General features: G+C 57.0%; 1 protein-coding gene across 3 annotated transcripts in view; it reads right to left on the bottom strand.

The window, feature by feature from the left end:
* Window positions 1-13,756, bottom strand: part of Tmem132d (transmembrane protein 132D) — a 444,208-nt gene that overhangs the window by 249,865 nt on the left and 180,587 nt on the right. For all 3 annotated transcript variants that reach the window (XM_063225471.1, XM_063225470.1, XM_063225472.1), the window contains exon 3: window positions 2,206-2,352. In XM_063225471.1, the coding sequence (XP_063081541.1) occupies window positions 2,206-2,352 (147 nt within the window). The remainder of the gene's footprint in view (window positions 1-2,205; window positions 2,353-13,756) is intronic.

The following is a 13,756-nucleotide window of genomic DNA, read 5'->3' as shown; positions in this document are numbered from 1 at the left end:
AGCTACCCATCCACTCTTCCATCTGTCTATCCACCCACATACCTATCCATCAGTCTGTCTATCCATCCATCTATGCATCCTTCCATCCTTCTATCCATCCACCCACCCATCCACCCATTAATCCATCCACCCATCCATCCACCGACCCATCCATCCATCCACCCATCCATCCATCCATCCACCCATTCACCCATCCACCCACCCATCCATCCATCCACCCATCCATCCACCCACCCATCCATCCATCCACCCATTCACCCATCTACCCACCCATCCATCTATCCATCCATCCATCCCTCCATCCATCCACCCATCCATCCATCCATCCACCCACCCATCCACCCATCCATCCATCCATCCACCCATTCACCCATCCATCCACTGACCCATCCATCCATCCACCCATTCACCCATCCACCCACCCATCCATCCATCCATCCATCCACCCATCCATCCACCCATCCATCCATCCACCCACTCACCCATCTACCCACCCATCCAGCCATCCATCCATCCACCCATTCACCCATCCACCCACCCATCCAGCCATCCATCCATCCATCCATCCATCCACCCACCCATCTATCCATCCACCCACCCATCCATCCATCCACCCATTCACCCATTCACCCACCCACCCATCCAGCCATTCACCCATTCACCCACCCACCCATTCATCCATCCATCCACCCATCCATCCATTCATCTATCCACCCACCCATCCAGACATCCATCCACCCATTCATCCATCCACCCACCCATCCATCCATCCATCCACCCACCCACCCATCCACCCACCCATCCATCCATCCACCCACCCACCCATCCATCCACCCATCCATCCATCCATCCACCCACCCACCCATCCACCCATCCACCCATCCATCCATCCACCCACCCACCCATCCACCCATCCACCCATCCACCCATCCATCCACCCACCCACCCATCCACCCATCCATCCATCCATCCACCCACCCATCCATCCATCCACCCACCCATCCATCCATCCATCCACCCATCTACCCATTCATCCATCCATCCACCCATCCATCCATTTGTCCATCCCTCCATTGGCGTGTCTGGCATGGACATCGGCTAGGTCAGTCAGAACCTGTGAGGGCGTGAGCGTCACCTGCTGTTGCCATCATGAATGCTGCAGTGAGAACTCAAACACCAGCCTCCTCCTTTCCCCCTCCTCTGTTCTGAGCCTGCGTCCAGGAGGAAAAGAGCTCACTGGAGCGCAGCCACAGGACAGCGGCACAGACCAGCACTGCGGGCGGCCCAGATCCCCGGCTCTGGTGTTGACAATGGGGCACAGAGGGGAATTCACATCAAATCCTCCCCGCACTGCTTTCAAACGCTCCTTGGTAATGAACCAAGAAAAAAAGTAATAGCTATCAACTGAGATTCATTACCCCTGTGTTTATTAAATAATGGAAACCCAAACACTTTCCTGGCGCTGAGAAACAAGGCTTCGAACTGCGTTCTCAAAGTAATGTGTTACACACGTACATCCATCCTTGCGTGACGGCTCAAATTTTTGGTAAAATAAAGAACAAATATAAACTGAAGAGTGACAAAAATATGTGACCAGACTCAAGATTCTCCAGAGCCACAGCGAGCTTCCGGGAAAGTAGAATAATCAGCATGGCTGAGCATCCAAGTCTCTTTGCCCAGCTGTGAACCGACCGGCTCTAATTTGGCAGCTATCAGAGACAGACAGACTCCGAGTTTAAATTGTCCCTGGAGTGATTCACAGCTCCTGCATTTCCACGGCAGACAGCTCGCTGTCCCCTCAGAAAGCGCCTCGCAGGAATTCAATCCACACGGCCAACGTGGCATACACACCGGGCTCACACAGAGCTATGCATGCGTGTTTTTAACACTTGGAAAATGGATGCATTACAAGTGATGCCCTGTCTGCCCCAAAACACAGGTAAGAATGGGGCTGTGCTGACGAGGAACATTTCTGTAGACGAAATCCACCTGCAGGGCACCAGGGCGGCCCAGCGTCGAGCCTGGGTGGGAAGCAGGGCCAGGGGAATAACAGCCCGAGGCGTCCACACTGGGGCTCCCTCTGCCTCTGTTGCAGCCGCAGCTAATGGAGGCCACGCACCCCACATGCAAACCACGGCAGAAACAAAGCCAGGGCAGCAAAGACACCACCACGGCACACCGCACACACCCACCCTGACCACTCACCTGTTGGCCGCGGAGGCGGATTTCTTGTGACACACAATGACAGCAGGAGCGTACTTCCCAGTGGACTCTGAGCTCTCCTTGACGTCCCAGACGGAGGGGCTGCTGGCCCTAATGCCAGCGATGCTCACGCCTTTCTTCACCTTGGCCCTGTGGGGACAGGAAGCGAGGAGGGCTGAGTCAGCGCTGGGAGCCCCGGGGACTGCTGGGTCTGGGGACTCGGTGACCTCACTGGCACAGGACGCCCTGTGGGTGTGAGCTCAGGCATGGGGAATCTAAGCGCAAGTTTGCAGTCATCTTCCAGGCTGTCTGTGCGATTCTGTCCCGTTCTTCCCCACCTTTAAATGGGGGTGGGCCCTGGCCCTGAGTGAACTACAGTTACAGGAGGAGGTGGAGTGGCCCGGACTGGGTTTATGCTGTTAACTAAAACACAGCGCAAAACTCGCCCCGAAAACCCTCACGCTGGGAAATCAGAAAAGCGAAGAATGCTAAAAATGCAAAAGCAGACTCTCTGATGAAGAGGCACCTTCAGGAGAGGCTCCCGGGCACCGGGAACCCTGAACCTGTAACCTAGCATCCCGCCCCAGTGGGTGCTAGCTCAGGACGGGGCCAGGAGCCTGGACACGGGCCATGTGCTCAGAGCCCACAGACGCCCTGTGAGGTCGGGACCTGGCACTGCCAGGGAGCCAGCGGAGTGCCCAGGTCCCACACCCCTCATGAGCAGACCAGCAGGACCCGAACCCCAGCAGGACGGGGCCGGACACTGCCCCAGCTTCCCAGGACACGTCTGGCACTGGAGCTGATTAACCTGGCTCCACACATCACCGCCACGCAGCATGTGCCACTGTGTCTCGGTGTCCGCCTGCCCCAGCCAAACCCCGGTGAGAGCAAATGAACCAAGGTGAGCCATCATCACGGGCAGCAGCTGTCACTGCACCGTCCCCCCTTCTTTCCTTCCCTCCTTCTTTCTACCTTCCTTCCTTTCTTCCTCTGCCTTCCTGCCCACACCGGTTACTCTCCGGGACACTGGGGACTGCTCCTTGCCGGGGGAGGACGCCCAGGTTTACGGTTCCCTGGTGGGTCCTCACCTTTCTCTACAAAGCTTCAAATGCAAAGACACAGGTGTAGTGGCAGCCTAGGGTAATGGTGTGCACAGTGGGATTCGTTGATCGGCCAGAACGCTGGGCAAGCTGAGATCCCTGATGCGTTTTCTATTTTTTGTCCCTTGGGGAGAGATGAGGACTTTGGAAACCTGAAGTGACCAGGAAGACAGAGGAGCAGGTGAGGACCGGGAACACGGCCCAGGCTTGCGTCAGGCAGCAAGGACAAGGTTGCTTGTTGGCCTCTAAGGCTTTGGCTAGCATGATCAGAGGAGACAAGGGAGGACACCCCAGTGTTAGGGCAAGAGGAGGAGAAGGCAGTGACCTCAGGTGGGCCCGCAGAAGAAGGGACAGGCCTGTCCTTGACCCAGAGCACCACACCACAGACAATTTTACACCCCTTGCATTGGATACAGTGGCCTCAGCCCATCTGCAGGATCTGCTATGTTTAGGTCTAGGACACCCCCAGCTCCCCAATGCATGGCAGGTGGCTGGATCATGGGGGTGCTGTGCCCATCCAACGCTGTTAGGACGTGGGGTCTGGCCGCAGGTGGTTACGGGGATGTGACCCAGAAGGGTGCATTCTTGTCCCCAGCTCCGTCTCTTCCCGTTTCTCCCTGCTTCTGGGCTGCCCAGGGTGAGCACCATTCTCTCCCCTCTGATGCCCAGTCTCTCCCCTGGGACCAGCTGACCACTGACCAAAACCACAAGCCTCTCCCCTCGAAGCAGCCAGAGCCTATGACCAGCTCTCTCCCTGGTGAGGCTGCCCACAAGGCTGGCCAGGGCCAGCATTGGCAGCTGGGATTTCAGGGGTGCTCCCACTGTGCCCACAGTAGCACCAGCTGGGCAGAGGGTGCCATGTGGCTCCCAGGGGCAAGGACTCTGGAGCTGGCCCCTGACGCTGGCTCCGGAATCCTCTCCAGAACACGTCTCAACAGAGTGCGTGGCTAGATGCGGAGGAGGTCGGCTTTCCTGTGACCTGCCGACCTGGTGGTGGCACAGGAGGCCTGGGCACATGGACGCTTCGAGCAGTCTACACGGACAGAGGAATGGACACGGACAGTCGCTTCTCGTGGACGGCCCTGGGCACTGCATTTGCATTGTTAGGAAGTCATCATCACACGCGATATCATCACAGGGGAGCAACACAGTTTGGGTTTAAATAACAGTTGCACAGGCCGGGGATGTAGCTCAGCGGTGTAAGCGCCTGCCTGGCAAGCTCGAGGTTGTGAGTTCGAAACTGCGTACCAAAAATAAAATAAAATAAAAGGTTGCACGAGGGACTATCTGGGGCGAGACCAACTCTAAACCAGGAATTCGGGGCATGGGTCCGAAGCTACCTGCCTTTCCGGGTGTTCACAAAAACAAACTTCAGCCTCAGCGTGCCATGGACAGCGACCCTCCTGTTCAGAAAGAGCCTGACACTGCCCCGACTGGTCCCCAGGACAGAACTGAATCAGATCTGCCTCTGACAAGTAGGCCAGCACCTGCTCTGGCATCCACTTTATGACATAGAAGACTCCGGGCCCTGGGCCTGTTCCGACAGATGCCAGAAATGTGCTTTTAAGCTCTGTGCCCAGGGAGATTGAGAATTCTCCGGGGAGAGTCACAGTGGCTCTTTAACCCACTCGGTGCCCGATGCTCATTGCTAATCATTGCATTACGGATGCACGAAGCTGTGGTTTATAGGATCGCTGCTTGTCCTGTTCCTGAAACTGTTTTGTCAGTCCACACGGCAGCGTGTAAAAGGGAGCATTCACAGGGGGAAGCTGGTGCGTATCCACCACAAAACAGTGCTTTTCCCATCCGCCTGCCTCCATCTCCATGAGGAAATCCTTCCTGGGTGTTCGGGAGGAAGCCAAGAACCTCACTCCGCAGACCTGCGCCACGTTCCTAGGAGAAGCCGCCTTGCTCGGGCGAGCTGGTGGAGTGTAGTCGAGGAAGGCTGCTGGGGAGGGGTCCTGGGTGGGTGCCGGGAGGGCGGTGAGGGAGGACCCGGGTGCTCCCCACACTCGGGGACGGAGCCCCAGGGTCCACCAGCCCCGGCCGCGTAGGGCGAGCCCTCTGAGACCCTGACCTCGGGGCCAGAAGCGGCATGGTTGGAGCAGGACCGCACTTCTCAGAGCCCGGGAGAACCACATGCTAATTTCCTCTTTGTTTATGACAACCGAGTTACTTCCAGTCATTAACGGAAGTTTTATAGCCTACTTGTGGCTCAATAAATACAGGTTACCCTGACAGCCTCATTAAGCAGAGATAAACAGAGCACTTGATTTCTGAAGACACTTGGCGGAGGATTTATATTTAATCGTGTATCTCCCTCGGTGATGGAGAAAAAGCTGTGTTTTCCCCAGAGTGTGCACGCCCAGGCTGGACTGGTCCACTGAGGCCCTGCTTGGGCTGAGGGTGCACTGTGTTTTCCAAGCACAATAGAGCTATAGGTGCGTGATAGATGCACGCATACCATGCATGATGTGCATTTTGTGTACCTAGTACATGTACAAAGCACACACATGCACATACACATACACACAAACACAGCATCAGGAACACAGCTGACACGCAGGAAAAGCTAGGAACCTGGACACAGGGTAGAGGTGTCCGCATCCTACCTGCGCCTTGGGGTAACTCATCCCCGCTTTGCTCCTGTGACCTGCCCCTCTGTCTCTGTGGCCCCCAGGGCGGGATTGCAAGGCCAGGACCTCCCTCCTCTGCCCTGGCCCAGGGGCAGCTGTGGAAGCCTGGGCAAGGAGCCTTGGCAAAGAGACGAGGGTAGAGGACAGCGGCCAGTCTGTGGTCTGGGCAGCATGCCCCCTTTCCTCCACTCCCCTGGAGTTAGCCCATGCCTGGCTCCCACCTGTCTCCAGCCGTAATCAGTGTGGCCGTCCTACGGCAAGGGCGTCTGGCACTGCTGTGGCCCAGACCGGGGACCTGGTGTCCGCAGGCAGGAGGAATCACTCTTGTGGCTCCTGGGGTCACTCGCTGCTGGCACCTCGGGGAGCTCCTGGACTGTGCCCAGCCCCAGTGCGTCCAGGATCAAGGCCAAGGTGGCCCCACCTTTTGGAGCCATACCTCTGCTGAGCAGTCACAGTGCTGCCCTCCAGGGGAACCAAGCAGATCAAACACGGAGAGAGGGGCTTGTGCACAGAAGGAGAGGGGAGTCCCCGGGTCCCCAAGAGAGGAGCCCAGAGAGGAAGTGGGGAGTGTGGACTGGATGAGTGTGGCCCAGGGAAGGGCGAGGTCTTGAGGAAGGCATGGTCTCTCAGAGGGGGCGTGGCCTGAAAGGATGGGTGTAAGGGCGTGGCTTCTGGTGGGTGTGGCCCCCGGGTGGGCGTGGCTTCCTAAGGCGGAGCTCCCAGGCTCAGAGGTAGGGAGTCCAGCTGCAGTGCTGGATTCCCTGAGCTCTGTGGGCGGCAGTACGTGATTAGAACCCACAGCTATGCTGACGCAGACACGGGGGTCACACTGAGGGGCGCAGCTCAGCACCAGGACACTCCTGACTCAGCAGGTCCTGCAGCCTCTGCCACAGGGTGCTGTTGAGACCAGAAGCCCTCACGGTCCTGTGCTTTTCCCCATTCCAACAAACAGATACTGAAGGACTGGAAGCCGCCTGGTGCCCATGGGCCCTACTGACCCCAGCACATCAAGAGTGTTCTGAATAAGGGAGTCAGTCAGTCAGTCAGTCAGTGAACTCACACAGAGACACAGGGAGAAAGCAAGGTCGCCCAGAGTTCCATCACTGCCAGCCTGACCTGGCAGAACTCTCACCAGCATTCTTCTGCATCCTTTGTTCATGGCCGCCTTATAACTTCACGTAAATTGGATCACATCCAGGACTGCCACATAGCCACACACAGCTCTCCCTGATCTGGTGCCACCTGCCCACCTCCCAGGGACGCCATGGGGACACCATGCCGGGCACTTAGCCCTACACGTGAGGACACAGCACTTTGTCCCCAGCTGACCGCCCTGCTTGGAGAGCTCTTCAGTAACCATGGTACTGCTGCCACCCACCAGGGCAGTGACAGGATGCTAAGTGCTGAGCCAGCTGCAAACCACAGAGAAAACCCGGGGAGTGGAGCGGGTGGCGGTCCTGGAAGGCGGGAGCGCACATCGTCACCGCTGACCTCTGTCTCTCTGGTCCCTCTCCTCACCCAGTCCTGGGGCCACTTGCAGACATGGCGGCCGGTGCTTCCCAGGGTGACAAGGGCAGCGCTCCCTCCTGTCTCTCATGTTCCTCCCTCAACCAGGAGGAGGAGGGAGAGGAGGAAGAAGAAGAGGAGGAGGAGGAAGAGAAGGGAGAGGAGGGGGAGGAGGAAGAGGGGGAGGAGGGGAAGGAGGGGGAGGAAGAGGAGGAGGAGGAGGAAGGCTGGTGCCTTCATCCCTGATGCCCCGAGACTCAGGAGTCAGCCGTGACACTGGTGGGGCTTGTCACCTCTGTGACCTTGGCCTTGGGAGCTGGGGTCCGGCACTGAGGTGCTGGCCACTGCAGGAGGAGGGGCAGCGGCCTGCTGGGCCAGGTGAGAGCCTGCAGCAGCCTCCAGAGCGCTCCGCGCTGCTGTGGTCTCGTCCCCTCCCAGGCCATTTCGAGGACCTGACACCGCGGAGCGGTCACCCACAGACTTCCAGCCTTCCGCTCATGGCATCTGTGGACAGAGAGGGTGGCCAGGGTCCACAGTGTGACTTCGTGGGACTCTGTGCCATGTCAGAGGCAGAGGACTGCAGTGTGCTGACCGGAAGTGGGTGGCCATGCCCCTCCTATCCTCAGTCCATCACAGTGCTGCTTGGAAGTCACCCTTGAAGTCACCAAGTGGCAGCTCTTGGAAGGGACCCGTCCTGCGATGTTTTGTCCCGAGGTAATTATTTCATTTTGACAAGCTGAGCCTCCAGTAAAACAGTATGATGTTTCCCTTAAAAAATACTCCGGGTTTCTGGCTTGCCGTGAAACCTAAGGCAGTCACACCTGAGCCACAGACCTTGACAGCACCCCTCAGCCGTGGCCACCACCTTCACCCAGGATGCTGTGCCTCCCCCTCCCCCTCCCGTCCTCTAGCAAGCTGCAAACAGGGACGTCACTTTGCAAAACCATGGCCTGATACTGTCCCCGGCACCGCTGCCTGTGCCCCAAAGATGAACGAGTTTGGGGCCCCCGCGCTCATCCTGGGAAGTAACCTAGGGGCCAGCACTGGCACAGTGTCCGCATCCACCTGCTTTGACAGTCTCGCCCTTACGCCCTGGCGTGGGGACAGAGAGAGCCCTGTGCCGGGATTTGCTGACAGAAGGGTGTACACTGGGGGTGTGGCAACCGCCTGACGGGCAGGAGTAAAGTCCAGGTCCTCCCGTGTAGACGGGAAGGGCGCTCTCTGACTAAACTCGAATTAGGCGGTCATGACCATCACCAGTCCCCGATGAGACCGGAGTCCGTAGGCGCTGCCGACTGGACTAACAGAAATTTTTAAAAGTCACACTAGGGGATTGAAAGTTCACATGTAGCTGAAATGTTTGGATAAAGCAAACCTACAGAGCAGGAAAGCAGACTGGTATTTGCCTGGAGCTAGGACGGGAGTCAGGAATAAATGTCCATCCATGGGCCCAGGGACGATGGAATCATCCCAGACTTAACCGGATGATGGCTGGGTGTGACGGCGCACGCCTGTGAGCCCAGCCCTTGGAGGCTGAGGCAGGAGAATTGCTGTGAGCTTGTGGCCTGGGCCTCAAAATGAGTTCAAGCCCAGTTTAAAATACATAGCAAGATCCCATCTCCAAAACAACACACAGAAAACGGTAACGTCGAATAATGACCACACAAATCCAGATTTACTAGGATCAACCCGCTCCACAGCACAACGCTGAGCTTCGTGGCACTTAACCACAGCTTAATTAAGTTGTTTAACAGAAAAGATGGGGGGGGGGAGCAAGCACAGCCAGGTGAGGCCTGAGAGACAGGAGGCCCTTCAGGAAGGGCCAAGGACCCGTGCCCCTCAGGTCTGGAAATGCCCTGTCCCACCATCTGCACGGGAGCCAGCTGGTGACAGAATGGCTGAGCTTAGTCAGGGCACGTCCCCTCCCCTCGGCACGTGGATGGTGCAGGTCTGAAATCCCCCCCAGTCTCCGGTGTGGGCAGGAGCTGGATCATGGGGCACTGTGCCACGGGGATCCATCTGTGCACCCAGCTCACGGCTCACTGCGCTGTCCAGAGGCAGAGCCTGGTCGTGGGGGTCACTGGGCGTGGCCCACAGGGGGGTGTCTGTCTGTGGCTCCTCCAGTCTCCGAAGAAGCTGCTGTGAGCGGGGTGGGCAGCTCCTCCCCCAGGCCCTTCTGCTGCGCTGTCCCTGCGTGGAGCCAGGTGCCCACGGCCTAAGCCCACGGAAACTGAATCCAGTGACCCCGCACTTTAAACTGTAGGGTTGGGTGCTTTGTCCTTGCTCCTGGAAGTGATTAACAGGATATTATCCATCCTTTGCTGCCTATAAACTGCGATCTTTCCCCCTGTCCTCTACTCCAGATCTGTCATCTGTCTGTAATGTCTGTCTGTTCTCTACGGTCCGTCCGTGGGTCTCTCTGCAATCCATCCTCTGTCTTCTCTGTCACTTCTGTCACTTGCCTATGAATCTGTCGAGTCTCTATCACCTAGTTACTAATCACTCCCAGAAAGGAACTATTTCCCCAAGCATACAATGTCACCTTTCAATCCTGGTGACCAGGTCACCCAGGCTGGCTCAGAGGATGATGTCATACTGACCCAGGTCTGAGCGCCTCTGGTTCACCGTGTCACCTGTGCCCACAGCTGCGGGGAAGACACTGTCAGGAGACGCTGTCACTTAGGATCTGCTCCTGCTGGACCCTGGGGCCTGTTGTCCACTCTGCAGCTGACAGGTGGGCTCTGGGGCAAGCCTGACCTGAGACCCTTGCCAGGTGCCAGGTGGCCCTGGTCCCAGCTTGGTGCCACAGTGTGTAGGGCTGGGAAGAAATGCTCCTGGGTGGCTCTCCGAGCTCAGGGCCACGGAGGCACTGTCCTTTATCCCCAAACGTATCTCATGGAAGCCCTGTCTTCCCTGTGGTCCTCGCCATCCCCAAGATCACTGGACCTGCTGTGACGCTGCTGCTGCCCAGGGCAGCCCTGATCCTCCACAAGCAGTATCCACCAGGAGTGCTGCAGGGTCCCTTCACTGACTCCCCATCTGAAAAGTGACTTCAGATGGGCCATTACCCCAACTTCCTCTGCATCGCTCCAGGAGCCTGATCCCCCTCACCCAGGCTGAGGAGTGAGACCTCCCCATAGCAGTGGGCAAGCTGCGGGGCACGAGTGGGAGCCCCTTCCCCTCCACGCCTGCCTTCCACAGCCCCTGCCCGGCACAGCCGTGCCTGCTCCTGGCTCCTCTCCCGTCCTCTTTTCCGGCCCCCGAGATCCCGGTTGGAGCCATGGACAAGTACTTCCTCCCTGCCCTGGCTGGAGGCCCACAGACTGGGATGCATGCTCTTGGTGTGCAGTTAGATTTGTGAGTCTCAATAAATTGGGGCAAAAGGCACCCAGGAAGGGCACAGCAATGGAAATGGAGGCCAGGCTGCGGGGGGCAAGCGGGCGCGGACAGACGATCTCTGACAGAGGTGGCACAGGAGGAAGCGGGGCGCAGAGGCCCGTAAGGAGGGGTCCGGGGGCCGCAGCCTGCACACTGCCTGTTGAGGCCCCCGATGCCTCTCCACGCAGCCCCTCCTGTGTCCCTGGAGGACCCCTTTCCAGTTCCCACCTAACGTCGAGAACATTGTGGCAGCCGGTGCCACCCTACACATCTCTCCCTCTACTGAGAGGAGAACCCGGGGTCTGCTCCCCAGTTCTCTCCAGCCGCCTGAAGGACATAGGCCAAGACATGCGGTCCATCACGTTGACCCTGGGACCCAGTTTCCTGCCTTCCTGAGCGCTGTGGGTCCTGCAGACGGGAGCCTCTGGTCCCCACCCCTGTGTTCCAAGGCTCGCAGGTTTCTCTCCGCCTGCCGCCTGCCCTCACGGCACCTCTGTCACCTGCCTCACTCCGTCCTCCAGCACCTCTGTGTTCCCGAGCCCCGGGGCTCCACACAGCACAGCCTCCCTGGGATTCCCGTCTCACTCCCCATGCTCCAGAGACACCAAACCCCATCAGCGCTGCGGTATCAGGAACCGCGCACACTCTTCAGAACAGGAAAGAGAAGCCAGCGACAGAGTTCAGACTCGTCTTAGGGGAGGACCTGAGACAGAACGGCTGTGGTGGACACGGGCGAGCCCAAAGCCACAGCATCACGTGGAAGTCACCGGGGCTCGATGCTCCAGTCCAGCAATGCTGCTGGGTAAAAGGACACCTGACGGTCATCGGAGGAAACAGGACGCGTTAGACACCGTGCAACGCGCTCTGCAGCTCACTGCTGACGTTCTGTGCATTTTCACAGGCAGGCGCCCGTGCGGTGAGCAGAGCCTGGCTCTTTTAAGTTCTGCTATGACTCTGCTTATTTGCCAGAATCCCTGGAGACAGACAGACAACAACGCAGAAAAACCCTTGTTTGTGGCACACACCAAAGCCAACAGGCCTTGGACGTCACGGTTTGAAGGGTTCGCACTTCTCTGTAGGTGACAGAGAGCATCCACAGCAAAATCAGAGCTTAAATCCGGGTGCTCGGGTGGCAGAGACGCTGCCTACTGTCCTCGATGTTTTCCACTAAGGCTCCACTTTTCTGTCCCGAGTGAGCTGACATCTGTTTTGCCTTGGTTGCTCCGGACCCAGCACTGGGAGCGCAGCATGGAAAGGCGCCCAGTCTGGGAAGAGGGAAGGTTCTCCACTGCTGTCCTGCCTGGAGAAGCAGCCTTGCTGACCCTGCATGCCATGCCTCTGCTGCCCCACACCACAGCTCCTCGGCCGCCGCTCCTGCCCGCACCTGGAATGGGCACGGGGTGGAGAGAGGACCCTACGATCTCTCCACAGGCCAGGCTCAGCCTGAGTCCTGACACATCCTGCCAGGTATGGAAGAAGCTCTACGACTTCCGTGCTCCGAGCCAGGTTCTGTCACCGGGTGTCTGATGGGGAAGCACAGGCTGTGTCTGCGGGAGGCAGAAGGCACCTCAGGACTGCACCCTAACACTCGGCCTCCTCTCAAAGCACAGAACGAGAGTAACTGTATGATTGTGCTCGGGCCTCTTTTCTACCTGAGGGCTCAGGAGCCCAATCCCCTCGCTGTGTTCTGCACCCTGAAAACCACACTCCAATGCACTGGCCCCCGTCATGTGGACCCACTCCAACTAAAGTGAGTTAAAATAAAACCAAGTAAATTCAGCTCCTGGTTGCATAGCAACAGTCAGGAGCTACAGGCCCACGAGGAGGTGGATAGCCGCACTGGACAGCACAGGTACAGCCTGGCTTTTCTCCTCGTGGAAAAGTCTGTGGGAGCAGAGCCCTGGAATAACTTTGACAAAAGTCTGTATCCCCGGGCACATTTTGAAGCTGACATTTAAAAATTTTCCACACTAAGCTGCAAAGGTTGGAATTTTCAGTACCGTAACTATTGACATTTTGAAATCAAACTGTTATATCCTACTTTTAAAAGTATTCACTGGAATCTAAATACCATAGTCATTTAACAGACACTAGTATTCACGTTGGAAAAATAAATACATCTCACAAGCACACAGTCTCCTCTACACCAGAGTTAGTTCCACCAGGGCCATCTTCTGTCCTCCCTGGAGCCCTTGCCTAGTTCACTTCTTTCATAGAATTTTTACCTCGTGTTGTGTTTTTAGGTTTAAATGTCTGTTATTGATCACTCTGGTACGCCTGCAACAAAATATGTATCTAAATTCAGGCTTATTTTTTCCGTGGGCCCTTAGGTGTCTGAATGCTTCCTACAAAACAAAGACCAACTTGGTAATAGTCAGTGGTGGGCAGGTGGGTGTAAGTGAATATTTTGAAATAAGTAAAACTTCTGCCTGGAGATGTCATTGTAATTTTTCCATAGTCACTTAAGCAAAAATTAATGATGCAAACTATAAGGAGCAATTATCCTACAGAAAACGGTGCAACACCATGAGAGATGCACTGAACAGCAGAAATGGGCGTGTGGTTGGCATGGTTTATTGTATTGTGTTTAGGTCACACGCAGCATCGGCTTTACCGCTGCAAGCAGCACAGGTCTGTTTTTTCTCGGAGGAGCGCTCTGGGTGGAGGGATGGAGATGCAGGCTGCTGGACCCCCAGGATGCTAATGTCACCCTAAGGTGTCCCGGTATTTCCAACCAAAGAAAGACCTGGGAAACATAATCTCACTCTGCTTCAGGGGTGCGTTCTTGGAAGGACACATGTCATGCTGACCACAGCGAGTCACAGGGCCACAGGCTCGATTCCAGGGTCAGGGAGATGTCCTTCTCCTACAGGACTGATCTGGACTGAAAACGAGAAGCAACTCCCAGGTAGTCCCAGGCCTAGGAGGAATCAG

Source organism: Cavia porcellus, unplaced genomic scaffold (assembly GCF_034190915.1).
Source record: "Cavia porcellus strain 051 isolate PalLab524CR breed Dunkin Hartley unplaced genomic scaffold, mCavPor4.1 scaffold_16, whole genome shotgun sequence".
NCBI classification, from domain to species: Eukaryota; Metazoa; Chordata; class Mammalia; order Rodentia; family Caviidae; genus Cavia; species Cavia porcellus.
Note: the sequence above shows the minus strand (reverse complement) of the source record. Positions and strands in the feature narration are given on the sequence as shown.